The sequence below is a fragment of the Pollicipes pollicipes genome, unplaced genomic scaffold, assembly GCF_011947565.3.
Source record: "Pollicipes pollicipes isolate AB1234 unplaced genomic scaffold, Ppol_2.1 Scaffold_4881;HRSCAF=5763_pilon_pilon_pilon, whole genome shotgun sequence".
Taxonomy (NCBI): Eukaryota; Metazoa; Arthropoda; class Thecostraca; order Pollicipedomorpha; family Pollicipedidae; genus Pollicipes; species Pollicipes pollicipes.
In genome coordinates this window covers 7,174,858-7,190,725 of record NW_023596576.1, presented here as the reverse complement: position 1 = coordinate 7,190,725, position 15,868 = coordinate 7,174,858, and the positions used below count along the sequence as shown (strand labels likewise).

Below are 15,868 nucleotides of genomic sequence, written 5' to 3'. Positions count from 1 at the left end.
GTGGTGCGGCGAGCGCAGCTCGGCCGGGCCGCGCGCGAACAGCATGTGCAGCACCAGGCTGTAGGGCAGCACCTCGCCCAGCGCCGGCGACTGCGCCACGTGCTCCGACGTCTGGCGGACAGGTGGCGTCAGGTGATGGGAGTGACGGGCGACGCGGTACACGCTGAAAACACGGCCGGTGATCCGGGGACGGGGATCCGGGGGCGGGTGGGGACCAGGACCGTCACACACACTCGGCGCCCGGTCAGCTGGCCAATTACGTTATCAGCACGAACGCCCTAAACAATACCATATCGAAATTCAGCATTCAGACCGATCATGTACTTACCAGGATGTTGGCGGTGGCAGAACAGCAGCGCGGTAGAGGCACACAGGGGGCGCTGAGACAACGGAGGCCGCATACACGGCGATGACAACACACACGGGACGCTACCGGGCCACAGCAGTCCGCGACTGGACCAGAAGGAACGGACCACCGGGCAGAGGCAACGGCATTACAGGCCACCGAGCTGCACGGCCACCCAGCGGTCGCGGGGCGGCAGCGGTCGTCACGTCCCACCTGGAACAGGAGCGGCCTGTAGGCGCGCAGGACGCGGTAGGCGGTGCCCAGGTCGGCCAGCCGCTCCACCAGCGGCGTCACGGCCAGCTCGGCCTGCGCGCAGTCGGCCGCCATCTTCAGGCGGCCGGCGGCGCCCATCGGTCGCACCAGCGCCGCGTGGCGCACGAACAGGTGCAGCGCGCGCCGGCCCAGCTCCAGCTTGCTGGAGCGGCACAGAGATCGGTCAGCGACACAGGGCCGGAGGGCACGCCCGGCTGGAGTGCTCGCGGCGGGCAGCGTCTGGGGCCGCACAGCTGCTGAGAGGTGGCGGCCTGCACAACGAGCCAGTCCGGGCGGCCAGCACAAATATCTGCCTTCGGACGTATGTTGGATCCGAGACAGAAGTCCGGTTACGTGTGCCCTGGCAAGGTGATGTCCAGGATCGCTATCCTGGGTTGAACTGGGACAGGTCAGCTGCCGAAGTCTAACCACGATTCTTCAGACGTAGTGGGCGCCATGCGACCAGAACACCACAACACTCGAAATTTGCACCTCTCCGTCTCCGTCATCATCTGCTCAGTACCGCTCACCTGTCCGAGAGCAACTGCTTGCAGTTGAAAGGGGACAAGTAGTCGTCGACAACTCGGGCGATAAACGCCTGCAGCTCCTTCATGTAGAGCGAGCAGCTGGCCTCTGACGTGCCGTCCTCCTCCCTGGCGGCGACGGTGGCACCGTCAACACGGCAGCACCACTGACCGACCTAAGCACGCAGCGAGCAGCCCGACACCACACAGCGCCGAGGGAACATAGTTAGAGGCGGCGGGGGGGGGGGGGGCCGCAAAGTTAGTCGATAAGTTTTTTTCCACGTAAGGCAATGGTGCCTTCCTTAAGATGTTTTGGGCTTTAGGGCGCGTCGACTACATTGGTCATATGGTCACATGGCTGATCCAACATACCAAGTCGTCGGCCACGTATTGCCACCAGCGTTCACCCCCAGCGGAGAGCCGGCACCGAAAGCGCGGGCGGTAGAACGCGGGCGAGATGCGGCGGTAGATGCGGGCACGGGCGGTAGAGTGCGGCGGTGAGTGCGGGCATGGGGCGGAGAGTGCGGCAGGGTGGGTAGAGTGGGCGGTAGATGCGGGCGGTAGAGGCGGGCGGTTAAAGCGGGAGGGGGCGGGGGCGGCGGTAGTGGGCGAGCGCGCGCGGTAGAGCGCGCGCGGTAGAGCGCGGGCGTTGTAGAGCTCACCCAGCACCGAGCGGAGAGCCGGCAGCGAGCGCGCGAGCGGTGCAGAGAGCTCACCCGGAGAAGTCCTCGTTGTGCATGGTCAGTATGATGGCCTCGATGGCCTCGCCGATCGACGACAGCAGCGGCTGGATGCCGGCCGCCATCAGCGCGGTGACGCTCTCCAGCGCCGCCTGCACGGTGGCGCGCGCCTCGGCCGCCAGGCCCGGCTGGTTGGCCAGCAGGCGGCTCAGCTGGCCGTGGAAGGCGTGCAGCAGGTTCACCAGGCTGGCGTTGGTCGTCTGTCCGGGCGACATCGGCCCTGCAGACCGGGGTACGCGTCAGCCGGCTCTGGGTCATGGTAAAGGCGATCAGGATGTCCGGGACACAGGAGGCCCGGCGGGACAGCAGGGCAGTCACCAGGAGGCCCGGTCTGCACATCCGGGACAGCGGAGCAGCCACACCGCTGGGAGGCCCACCCATCCGGGACAGCAGAGCAGCCACACCGCTGAAAGGCCCACCCATCCGGGGCAGCGGAGCAGCCACACCGCTGAGAGGCTCGCCCTTCAGGGACAGCAGAGCAGCCACACCGCTGAGAGGCCCACCCATCCGGGACAGCAGAGCAGCCACACCGCTGAAAGGCCCACCCATCCGGGGCAGCGGAGTAGCCACACCGCTGGGAGGACCGCCCATCCGGGACAGCGGAGCAGCCACACCGCTGGGAGGCCCACCCATCCGGGACAGCGGAGTAGCCACACCGCTGGGAGGACCGCCCATCCGGGACAGCGGAGCAGCCACACCGCCGCTGACAGGCCCGCCCATGCCCTCGCTGACTCAGGCGAGTCGGTCGGCGTCGTGTGCTGACCCAAACGACACTACACCACCCCCGGGTACGCGGGCATCTAACGCCAGAGGGCGGCAGCCGGCCGGGCGGGGCACGCCGCGCGGACAGCGAGCGTTGGAGGCTGTCGCCGGGACGCGGGCGCGCCGCCGGCCGCCGGCAGGGGCCAGGCACGCACCGATCACCTGGCTGGCGTCGCCGTCCGTCACCAGCAGCTGCTCGCACTTGACGCAGAACAGGTGCACCGTCTTGGCCACGTTACGGGCGACCAGCTGGCATAGCGACGGGTCCACGCCTGACACGTTGAGCTCACTGGCGGCGGGGTCAACGACCCGTCAGGCCAGGCGGCGGGGTCGCCCATGGGTCAGGCCCGGGGTCGCCCACGGGTCAGACCAGGCGGCGGGGTCACCGACCGGTCAGGCCAGGAGGGGTGTCATCGACCGGCCAGGCCCGGCGGGGGGATCACCAACCGGTCAGGCCAGGTGGCGGGGTCACCGACCGGTCAGGCCAGGCGGCGGGGTCACCGACCGAGCAGGCCCGGCGGCGGGGTCACCGACCGGGCAGGCCCGGCGGCAGGGTCACCGACAGGTCAGGCCAGGAGGGGTGTCATCGACCGGGCAGGCCCGGCGGCGGGGTCACCCACAGGTCAGGCCCGGCGGCGGGAGAAGTACGGCGTTAACGCCACGCTGACACAGTCGCAGGCGCACTCACCGGCTGGTGGAACGCGCATAGACATGGCTGGCAATCCCCGACCCAGATGCAGTGTCAGATGCCAGTTGTAATGCAAATAAAGATGTCTTGAAATACATTGGAGTCATTTCATCAGGTGCAAATGAACAGAATCTTGGGGATAAATATAGGACATGCTACAAGTGCGGAGAAAGGACAGGGTGCTGTGGATAAAAGAATGGTGTTGAAAGGCGGTAGGGGCCCAAAATACAAACATGTGCCGATGCCCGTTAAATACCGAAGAGCGAGAACATCAAGGCCAACGTTTCCAGGCGCCAGTGCCATTTGTTGAAATGCTACGAATATTCGATGTCAGCACACAGCGACGCCACACAACAGCGCACACACAAGACGCATCAGCTCGATCTAGGTCAACACCATCAATAAAATGGAATCCACAAGACCCGCAAGGTCAACGAAATTCGAATTAGTACACGACCTCACAGTGCCCGATATAAAACTTCCGCCGAGCGCGGTGACGCGGGCTTAACAGATACTCTGGTCACCGTGCGCCAGATCGTGCTTGAAATTTAATGAGTGTAAGTTCATGTCGACCGACCTTTCTAGCCCTTGAGCCTGTCACACAGCACGACACCAGCAGCCCTGAGCGTTCGCGGTCAGCGGTCGTGCCCGGCGCGTGACAGCGCCAGCCAGCCGCGTCGCGGTGGGGAGAGGGGAGGGGCTCACTTGGCGATGGTGCGCACCACGGCGTCCACCTCCTCGCGCGCCGGCACCGTCTCGGCCGAGAACATCAGGTTCACCGGGTCGAAGAGGCGGCTGACCGAGCGTGAGAGGTACGCCCGCTCGAACGGCGCCAGGGCCTCGCGCAGGCTCGCCTCCGGACTGCCGGTCACGGCCCCGGCCGCAGGGTCAGCCCACAGGGTCAGCTCACAGGGTCAGCTCACAGGCGCAGCTCACAGGCACAGCCCACAAGGTCAGCCCACAGGGTCAGATCACAGGGTTAGCCCACAGGCGTAGCTCATAGGCGCAGCCCACAGGGTCAGCCCACAGGGTCAGCCCACAGTGTCAGCTCGCAGGGTCAGCCCACAGGCGCAGCTCATCGGCGCAGCCCATAGGATCAGCCCACAGGGTCAGCCCATGGGGTCACCTCACAGGGTCAGCCCACAGGGCCACCTCACAGGGTTAGCCCACAGGCGAAGCTCATAGGCGCAACCCACAGGGTCAGCCCACATGGTCGGCACACAGACGCAGCTCACAGGGCCAGTCCACAGGGCCACCTCACAGGGTTACCTCACAGGGTTAGCCCACAGGGTCAGCTCACAGGCGCAGCTCACGCCGGCGGGTCACCGACCACGTCGGCTGCAGAGCCCAGCCGCAGCCGTCAGCTGGCCACGCCGCCGGCAGGAGTTTAGCGAAAGGCCGGAGAGCAGCGTAGTTGGGCAACAAACCAGAGCCGTTAAACATACCCTCCAAGAAGATATTTTCAATGAGTTTGTCGCTAGACCGTGCGGAATTTTTCTAAATTAAGAAATTATCTGTTCTATCTCAACAAATTCCAGACGCAAGAAATATTGTCATTTAAGCGCTCTGCTTTCGGCCGTCGCAACTTAACGAATCAGAACGCAGCAATACCGGACGTAGCAGTACTGCAGACCCGCACCCCATACTGCATACGCTAACTTTAAAACATGACATCTATTACAGCGTACAGAGAGAACTAATTACAAAAAGAACGACACAAAATGGATCGAGATGGTTAACACAACTTTCTACGCACCGAAGAAAATTTGTGTAGCATTTTTTTCTTCAAATACGATAATGCGTGTCAGGCGTAGGGCGTGTCAGGCGTAGCCAGACTTCTAGCTTGGAAGCTAAAGCTGAATCTGAAGCTAATGTCATGAACAGAAACCCAGACTGAAGCCGATGCCATTGATGTTCGAAACCTGCCAAGCTAAAGCCGAGCTCATCAGTAAAAAAAAACTAGGACGAAGCCAAAGCAAAATCTGCACTTCACTCTATTTTGTTTCAAAACCAAAACCACTTCCCGTCTGCCATACCTGTATGGGATTCGAAAATACTGCCACGGTTTTGCGTAGCGACACGTGGTGTAAGCACTAAAGATGGACAATTTTAGCACTATTGTCCTCATCGCGTGTTGGTACGTGCACGAAAATGAGGACAGTTAGTGCTCCGGCTGTCGGCAGGTAATATTAGTTTAAGTGAACGTCGGACTTTTGGGTTTCAGCCAAGTCTGGGTCGTAGCCCCCAAATATTGTATGATTAATTGGGATGGGGAAAGGATATTTTGTGAAGTATAGTCGCAACTGCAGTAAAAACCGAGACAAAGCTACAGAGCCCAAAGCAGGAGTTCAACATCCCATGAGCTGCTAAAGGGATACAAAGCCCAAGCCGAGCCAACCGATTAAAAGGCAACGCGACCAAAGCCGGCCGTCGGAAATGGCTAAAAGCCAAAGCCGAACCCAAAGCGACTGGAAGTAAAATGCGGATTCGCAAAACCGAGAGGGCTAGCATCACACTAGCATCGCTAGTAGTCGATAAAAATTCCTGATCTTCTAGACGGTCACTACGACATACATTATGTAACTTGTTAGCATTAATCATATGGCTATCAATTGACCCATGCTGCGACACCGTGTGACCAGGCACCCTGAGGTCAGCCCACTTCACGTCTACAAACAGCCTATCCAGCCGTTTATGGTGGTGGGCTCTGCGAATCGGCCGTGGCGCGGCCGGGGGCGGGCTCACTTGAACTGGGGCTGGCCGTCAGTGGCCGGCGGCGTGGCGAACTGCTGCAGCCGCGTCCAAAGGTCGTAGTTCAGACGCACCAGCTTCGGGTACTCGCCCTCGAACGCCTGCTTGATGAACGTCTGCTCTGAGGACGCGAGCAGCACATGACGTCACACCGCCGGTCGACGTCACACCGCTCTGCGCGTCGCGGCGATGCGGTGTCACACCACCGGTCTCTGTTCTGCGCGTCGCGGCGATGCGGTGTCACACCACCGGTCTCTGCTCTGCGGGTCGCGGCGATGCGGTGCCACACCGCCGGTCTCTGCTCTGCGGATCGCGGCGATGCGGCGCCACACCGCCGGTCTCTGCTCTGCGGTTCGCGACGATGCGGTGTCACACCACCGGCCTCTGCTCTGCGGGTCGCGGCTATGCGGTGTCACAACACCGGTCTCTGCTCTGCGGGTCGCGGCGATGTGGTGTCACACCGCCGGTCTCTGCTCTGCGGGACGAGGCGATGCGGCGTCACACCACCGGTCTCTGCTCATAGGTACAACGCTTATGCGTCGAAATGTTAACAGGTTGTAGGTAGATGCCGCATAGTGGTGTTGTACGTCACAGAGTACCGTTTGCGAAGGCTTGAACGCGCCGCGCTATCTTCATTTCACCCTGCACTCCCATCGGAAATGTCCAGTTGCAGCGTACAACACACCGACCCATGACGAAACGACACTTGCAGTTGGTCTGAATTCTTTAGAGGCCTTCATATCAAGTGAACATCGGCGGCACATTGCATGTGGAAACACACACGCTCGTATGTTTACAGCCAGACCGACCCACGCCTTTCCGAAATCCCTGATCCGCCCCTGCCCGCAGACGCATCCTATCCCTGACCGCCTAAGGCGCGCCCCAGAACTCTATCGCGCCCCTCTGGCCGGCGTAGGCCCCCATCTGTACCGGGCAGATCCCCCGTCGTCCCTGCTGCTCGGGTTATTTCCTCACCACAGGCAGATGAGTAATAAACCCCGCTGACACACTTACGGTAAGGAAGAAAAGAAAACATGACTGGAATATCTAGACTCCTGTGGCTTTCCACAGGTTATTTAAATCTTCAGTGGTAAGTTCTTAAGTCAAACATCAAGGACCACGAGCGGACTTTCGACCTAGAACGTGCCTACGTCAATTTAGCGCTAAATACGAAAAACTGACTGAAAAAACTGACGACTTGAGCTTTCTTACCCGCCGGCCTCCAAAACGTCCTTTTTTGCCCCCCCAAACCGCTTCGTTGCCAAACGTGCCTGATTGATGGCCTCGCCTAACAAGCTGCTGCCTGACCCGACGCTCACAACGCGGACACCGCTACGCCTCTCAGCCACACGGCTCTTGAATGCCTTTTTTGGACTGTGTGTCTAACTAAATTGGGGGCCAACTAATGGGGGTTCTTTCCTCTCTTACGTTTAAGCATTGGTAGAAACTCTTAGTGGCCGTCCATAACTAAGGTTATGTATATTATCCGGTGAACTACGAAACCCGCATCTTCCCCATAGTTATGTGGGTTCCCACGCTTGTTTCATATTTTTAGCATCATTGATTATGCTTCTACCATCCTCTTGGCCATTAATGCATAATGGCCGACCCTTTACAAGAGTCTGCAGTTATCATTCATAGTACGTTCAGACGCCAACTGTCCAATCCGTTCCTACAAAATGAATTCGGTTAATTGCCGTCCGCCAAATTCACATTTCGACAAGGCATTTGATTAATAAACCATTTGGTAATTATGCATTCATCTACAAGCCATCCATATGGACCCAATTTTACAATGGTGACATTCGGGTCATCGACAATGCCGCTATTTAGTTAGGGCTAATCAACACGTCCACTTCTTGCCTTTGGGTAATTTGTACGCTGTCAACATGTTTTTGGCCTGTCAGCTCTCAGCCGTTTGCTTTCCAGCAGGGCGACAAAAAAGCATGGCGGCAAAAAGCATGGGTTTTCACATGCCGCAAAACAGCATCCGGTTAAGCGTGATTCGGCCCCTTGTCCTGGAGCTGGCATCGTTCCAGAGGCGCCTGGGTAGGGGATCACGGCGGTAACGCTTCACGTGCTGGAGGGCTGGTCCTTGGCACCATGCGGTATGAGATAAAACTCAAAGCCACTGCAGAGTTATGTTCGACGAGTGATGGCCCAGCCCTGATCATCAAATCATGAGAACTGCTAGTGAAAACACTATTGCCTGATTGAGTGAACCACTAACTACACACTAATATCGACAGCATTGGTGCGTTTCCTGGGCCAAGCGGCGTAACCTGGACATTAAATGCCTGACTCGCTGGCAGCCACCAATGCCCCAACAGACCAAATTACACGTACCTTCGGCGGCGCGGATAAACTCCTCCCTGATCACGGCTGTGACGTCCTCCCAGAAAATGGGCATCAGGTGACCTGACCTGACCTCGTCAATGAAGCACACCTGCGTCACCGGATCGCGCTTCTTGCTCAGCACCTGCGGCAGGACCGAGCACCGTCAGGGCGCGGAGGCTGCCCCGCTGCCGCGACCGAGAGGCGCCGCGCGACGGGGTCCCGGGCTGGAGGAGCCAACGCCCCGCCGTAACGCGAGAGGCGCCGCGCGACGGGGTCCCGGGCTGGAGGAGCCAACGCCCCGCCGCAACGACCGAGAGGCGCCGCGCGACGGGGTTCCGGGCTGGAGGAGCCAACGCCCCGCCGTAACGACGGAGAGGCGCCGCGCGACGGGGTCCCGGGCTGGAGGAGCCAACGCCCGGCCACGCGAGCACGGGTTCGCCCGCCGAGCGGACAAGCGTCCGGTCTGTTGTGCAAGGTGCGTCACTACCTCTCCCTCAGCGAGGCGAACCTCGAGCGAGCGGTGGACGGGTCGCGTGACTTTACTGGATCCGGCGCAGCCCAGAAGATACGTGATCTCGAGTCGCATCTGATGCATGTCACAAGACCCTGTATTCCACGTGCGCCCTGAACTACCGTGGGCACGTGCTGGGCGGCCGTGTACCCTCCACACCTTGTGTATGTGCTGTATCTGCGCGCAGGCGCCGTAGATGTGGTCGGCCAGCCGCTCAAGATTGTTCCACAGCGCCGCTCGGAATGTGACCGTGCTGCTGGGCAGGGCGGCGGCGCCCGGCCGGCCCTGGCCAGGGGTCTGCGCGCTGGAGGCCGACACGAGCGCCTCCAGCTGGAGCGCCTCCGTCAGTCGCGTCTTCAGCTGCGCGCGCGTCGACGCCAGCAGACCATCTACCGTCGGTTGCAGCGTGCCTAGGCTGTGGCACACCTGCAGCGCTGTCGCCACCTGTTGGGGAGGAGGGGAACTGTCAGGGGCGGCGGCGTTCCCCAGGTGGCGGCAGACGACAGCAAGCGTAAGTTCAAACGTCTGGGTGCCACTGAGACCGGTATCTGTCATGCCATCACACACGTGCCTTGGCGTCTGGTCAATCCAGCATCTATGCGTCTGGGGCAAGACAGATCGGGCGGGCAGGCAGGCCGGGATGTGAGGGTTCAGATTCAAAGGCAACGCATTCGCGGCAAAGAAAGCGTGGTGGAGGCGAGGGTGGCAGAGGAGACGGAGGCCTGCTAGCGTGAATGCATATCTACCTCGCTGATACCCATGTGAGATTTAGCCCCACCAGCGACCACAGACTGCTTATCTGGATGTCACACCACTCATCTGATGTATCAGACCGCTCACTCCTAGACCACTGACACACCCATCCCCTAAGTCTGAATGCTTATCTGGCACGTCAGACCTCTCATCACGAAAGACAAATCACTCACATCCCATAGTAAACAAGCTACCAGGGCCCCTTGACCCCTCACAAGGAACAGTGGGCCACTCACCAGGCACAGGTGGCTACTCAACACCACCAGTGGGCCACTCACCAGGCACAGGTGGCTACTCAACACCACCAGTGGGCCACTCACCAGGGACAGTGGGCCCCTCGCCATTGGCAGCAGGACACTCACCAGGGACGGCTGACCCCTCACCAGGGACAGTTGACCTCTCACCAGGGACAGTGGGCCACTCATCAGGGACAATTGGCTACTCAACACCACCAGTTAGTCACTCATCACCAACAAGGGCCCCTTACCAGGAACAGTGGACCCCTCACTACCGACAGTGGGCTTCTCACTAGGGACAGTGGGTCCCTCACCACTGGCAGCAGGAAACTCACCAGGGACAGTGCCCCCTTCCCCCCCCCCCTACAACGACAATGGGCCACTCACCAGGGTTAATGGACCCCTCACCACCAGCAGTAGGCACCTCACCAGGAGTGACAGTGGCCCACTCACCAGGGATGGTGGGCCCCTTACCAGGGACAGCAGACTGCTCACCTGGGACTGGTTGAGAGCCTCCATGCCGCGCTGCAGCAGTCCGGCCGCCTGTTTCTCCACCAGCTGGCGACCGGCGCGGATCTGTCGCTGCTCGCGCTCAAACACCTCCAGCCCGCTCAGGTCCACGTCCGACACGGTCTCGTCTGGCAACACGTGGGTACGCAGTATGGCAGTGAAGACACGCAGGTGGTCGGCACAGAGCATGACAGTCTTGGCAAACCGCCATTTGAACAGCAACTCTCGTTATACCCCACAAACAATCACCCAGCCTACTCCACAGCGTCCGTGACTGGATCCATCCATAGCACCCCTGACTGGATCCATTCACAGCGCCCCTGACTCGATCCTTCCATAGCGCCCCCGACTCGATCCCTTCACAAAGAATCTGCCTCGATCCCTCCACAGCACCCCTGATTCGATCCACCGACAGTGCCCCTGAATCGAACGCCCCATCCAACTCCCTCCTGTGTAATGTTAGTTACCCAGCTCCCTTCAAAGCACACATTCGTCTGTCCTGCTTCCCCCGCCAGCCAACACCTGCTGTTCTCAGTCCCTCCACAGAATCCTCCCTGGCCCAGCTTCTGCCACAGCACCCCTCGTACGGCTCCCGCCATAAGCCACCCAGATTCACCCCAGACCACGCTCCCTCCAGAGCGCTCACTAACCCAGCTCGCTTAGGCTCTTGGCGGCCTTGGTGATGTCGCGCACGCCGCCCTTGAGCTGCGCCTGCAGCCGCTTGGAGAGGTACTGCAGCCGGATGAGGCGGCGCAGCATGTCACAAGCGGCGTGCAGCCGCGACAGCATCAGGCTCTGCGACTCGATCTTGAGGAAGGGCTCCTCGACCCGGGAGCGGAGCCGCTCCACAGCGGCTAGCAGAGCCTGCGGTGGCCGGCGGCGCCGTCAACCGACCGACAGCGGCACAGCGCAGTACGAGGCACGGCACGGCACGGTACGGGCCATGGTACAGCACAGTACAGGCCGTGGTAAGGCACAGTACAGGCCATGGCACGACGCAGTACGGGCCATGGCACGGCACAGCGCAGGCAACGGCACGGTACAGGTCACGGCCCGGCACAGTGCGGGCCACTGCCCGGCACAGCACAGGCCACGGCCCGGCACGAGTACGGGTCACGCCACAGCACGGTACAGGCCACGGCACGACACAGTACGGGCCATGGCACGGCACAGCGCAGACAACGGCACGGTACGGGTCACGGCCCGGCACAGTACGGGCCATGGCACGGCACAGCACAGACAACGGCACGGTACAGGCCACGGCACGACACAGTACGGGCCATGGCACGGCACAGCGCAGACAACGGCACGGTACAGGTCACGGCCCGGCACAGTACGGGCCATGGCACGGCACAGTGCAGGCAACGGCCCGGCATAGTGCGGGCCATGGCACGGCACTGGCGGCCGCCGACATCAGGAGGCAATAGCGGGCAAGTAACCATTCAGTCACTGCTGCACGACATATTGCACCTCTGCCATGGTCGATCACCTCCACGACAAACCCCATTTACACAAGGTCGCTAAAAACAGAGCGGTACATCCATGGCCTCAACATCTACCCATAGCAGCTGAGAAAGTCAAAATAGTGACCATGCCAGAGAGCTGCACAGCCCAGCCCCCGGCCCCTCCCCCCCCCCCCCCCCCCCCCCCCCGGTCGCCACGGCAGTCCCGGCCATGGAGCGCACCTGTATGCGGGTCAGCATCGACTGCAGCACGTCATCCAGCGTCTCGGTGCCAGTGGCCTGTGAGAGCAGGTCCTCGTAGTGGGCGCTGACCTGGTCGGCGATCTCGCCGTCCAGCAGCGCGATCCCTGCCCGGGTCAGAGCGCGTCACCCTCGCCACCGAACCAGCCTCTTGGGGGAGGGGGAGGGGAAATTCCTGCCACCCAGCCACAGCACACGGGATAAAAACACATCCAGATAAGTTGTGGGCAGTTCCACATGAGATTTTCAGCTTCATAACATAATATATGAGGCATCTTTTCAGTTTTGGCTGTTTCACATGAGTGCTCTGGCAGTGGTGACTTCAAAATTGAATTTGTTCACAAAGGCCACCTTTGCAAATGCATCCAATAACCTGGTAACTCTGGAAACAGAAGTGTGAGGCTGCCTGTCATGGACATGTTAAGCCCAAATAAAACACAAACCTTTAATGATGTGTCCCAGCTGCTCAGACAAAGCAGCTGACTGCAGAAGGGTGCTTGCCTCCTTGTTAACATCAAACTCTGCCCCCAAAAACTTGCTGTAGACCCCTGTAATCAACAGCATCACTGATATGTTAAACAATGCTGACCATAGTCAATGAATTGCTGTGCTTTCTGTGCCTGATCCTGATCACCTGATATTACAGAAAAAGCACAGCAATGTTACCATGCTATCATTGGGAGGCACACTGCGGGCACACAACACCATGTGCTGGCATATGTGCCAGTGCCTAAGTTTGACTGGCAGCAAACCTTGAATAATTATTTGAAGCATAATAAAATTTTCTGGACAGCATTTACCATTGCCATGATGGGAAATTTAATTGGATAATTACCAGTGCTGAGGGAAAATCCCTGGAAATCTTTGGAGCAATGGTAAAATTTCAGCAATGCCTGCAACAATATTACCATTGCTAAGATGGTAACATTTTTGCTATGCCTGCCTAATGACTGCTGGCAATCATCATGCATATGAAACTGGGGAATAATTTTCAGACCTGCCAAAACTAAATCCAAAATTGCAGTGGGCTACTATCAGGCAGAACATTATTGGTTGAATATTTTATTCTGGCCAAATATGCCCATAATACATAAGGACAAGGGTGGAATCAAGGGGGGAGACAAACAGCCCATGCCACCAAAATGAATGAAGTTGGAAAACTAATACAAGACAAGTGACCTGAGCATGTAAAAGATACATACATAAGGGATGCCAGCCTTTTATATTTGACCCCCCCTCCGAGTCAGGACTATCTCCCCGAAGCTGCACCTCAGATCCACCTTCCGAACAAGCAAAACACATTTCTTAGTTACGGCAAATTATTTTCAGCAATCAAGCATTGATTCCATCTCTCAGGTACCTATAATCCCCATAACTTATAATGCCATGGACAAAAAGCTCAACCAGGCACCAACAGCTTCTTGGCAGCCACATTCAAACAGAGCAGAAGATGACTAGGTTAAGCAATGACTTTATAACTAGCCCAATAATTCCAGGATGATCTATGCCAGGATTCGCCTGCATGAGCCCATCCAGTTTAACAGCAACCATTTTACTCTCACCATCTTCTCCAAGATTTCTAAGGATTGTTGGTTCTTCATCCATATTGTGCACCTGCAAGAAAAAGCATCACAAAGTGAGGGATAACTATTGACTGCTTACATCTGAAACGGTACAAAATGGACTTGTGCAAGTGGTCAGTGTATCCATTGACGTTAACAGACACAGACACATTTGATGGCATTCTCCAAGTCGACGTCCCCCACTTTTAGTCAGTACCAGTACCTTCCATCCACACGACCCCCCACTCTGGAAAGCACCAGCGACGTGTACGTGGAGAATGCCGGTCTGCTCAAGGCCCAATAATAACAGTGTGCTCAGGGATAGGGTCTAAAAGACAGGCATATGACGCAGACACGCAAGTTCTGCGAAACGGCTGGTCCGATCGCCTTAAAACCTTCACCACTCAATTTTGTGCAATGAAGCAAGTCATATGGAGGTAATATCAAGACTTAACCTGAAGTTAAACATCGCAAATGACGGGAAGGAGAAATTTAACATGCAAATGCTGGCAACTGATATCTCAGCGCCTACTGCACCGACCGCCTTGAAACTTTCACCATTGGATGCCTCCATGCTTGATTCCCTCTTGCAGTTCCCACTTTGGTGAGCTCAGATCAGGTCAAAAGTCGTCAAATTTCGCGAGGTCCAAAATTCTTGCTTGCAGACAACTTATGGCTCAGAACATAGGCGTGGGAGCGTTTCGAAAAGTGTGGGGGGGGGGGGCCAAGCTCAGGGCGTGATTCAGGAACTTTTCCTGGAAAGCAAGCCCGATAACCGGGGGGGGGGGGGGGTAGGGGGTAGGAGATGGAGGCTGCTATCGTTCCTCATTCAAATGTCATGGCTGTTTTGCTAGAAATGCACCTAGAGCTGTTTCTCACCGGTGCACAATCTTGCCTGTTCGACTCGTCTTTGTCATTCGGCAAATAAGGCCGCCCAGCTTCAAAGAATTATTCGTCCATTTCAACATTGTCTTTCCTGCCTAGGCGAAATTTCACGCGCGGGTAGGCATTTTCGGTCGTTGAGGAGGCAACCGCCTCCACAGAGTAAATGCCAAATACGGCCTGGACATTGCCCAGCCGGCATGTCCAACTGGGACCCATATAGGTCCCAGCTGGACAGTCATATGGGGCCCACTTGGGCTGCACGCTTCGGTCCCATGTGGGCACGTCATGGGCAAACACCTGGAACCCATATGGGTGACCCTTGTTGGGCCCACGTGGGGCCTAACTGGGGCACACATGGGGCCCATCCAATGTTTAAAACCGGAACCCATGTGGGTCCGAGATGGGCAACTGAATAGGGCCCACGTGGGTATGCTACCTCGGGCCCATACGGGTAGTTCATGGGCGACCAACTGGGACCCACATGGAAGCCCATGTGGGCCCCTTGTGGGGCTTAGCTGGGACACCCATGGGACCCACCTGGGCAGCCCAGTTGGGACCCACCTGGGCATCCCAGTCGGGACCCGCCTGGGTGACACAGTTGGGACCCATACGGGCCAGTCCCAGCTGCGACCCATGTGACCAGCCCAGATGGGACCCATGTGACCAGCCCAGATGGGATCCATATGCTAGTCAAGATGGAATCTTTTTAGCCATCCCAGGTGGGCCACAGCTGAACTTCACCGGTCTACCATTTCATATCTGATCTGATTTATCGATCCCCGTAATTCCAGCCAGACCGTTTCATGTCATCGATAATAAGTCAGGTCAAAGTTTATTCACTATGTATTTGACCGAAAATGCCTCGACAACAGCACCCTTTGCACAGAACATGCACTTCCCTGTTATCATGCCCGATGCGACAATCAGTAAACCATTCAACATATTTTAGGTGTTGCCGTTGCCACCGTTGTCAGCGCGATGTTTCCTGCCGTCGTCACAGTCTCTCCCGCCGAAACCATTTTCTTGGTACCTATTCCCGTTTGTTGCGGGAGACACCGTAGCGCAGTGTCCTGTACAGAATAGCCCCTGAAAAGAGCTGGATTCAATACCTCAGATCAGTGCCCAACGACCTGAGCGTGGGTGATTATTCATGTACATCGATTTTGATACTGAAATAACTGATCTTTTGTTAGGGTGTTTATTGAGGTTGAAATAATGAGAGCATCTATGTGGAATAGCAGTCCAGGAATGCGCAACACATGCACTGCCTCGGAGCACATGTATGGAAAAGTTTAACGAGAGGGCACT

The 15,868-nt window shown here is 58.0% G+C and overlaps 1 protein-coding gene across 1 annotated transcript; it reads right to left on the bottom strand.

Annotated features, from left to right (window-relative positions):
- On the bottom strand, positions 1-15,169 carry fws (Conserved oligomeric Golgi complex subunit 5 four way stop; the record flags this gene model as incomplete). The annotated part of the gene is given in 15 exon segments (XM_037222776.1): positions 1-111; positions 560-761; positions 1,129-1,251; positions 1,839-2,082; positions 2,780-2,913; positions 4,018-4,173; positions 6,058-6,184; positions 8,410-8,542; positions 9,071-9,355; positions 10,396-10,538; positions 11,061-11,274; positions 12,096-12,220; positions 12,557-12,661; positions 13,676-13,727; positions 15,098-15,169. Coding segments are annotated over 15 exon segments (2,226 nt in total), but the record flags the coding sequence as incomplete, so codon positions are not given.
- Between the last annotated feature and the right edge of the window lie 699 nt (positions 15,170-15,868).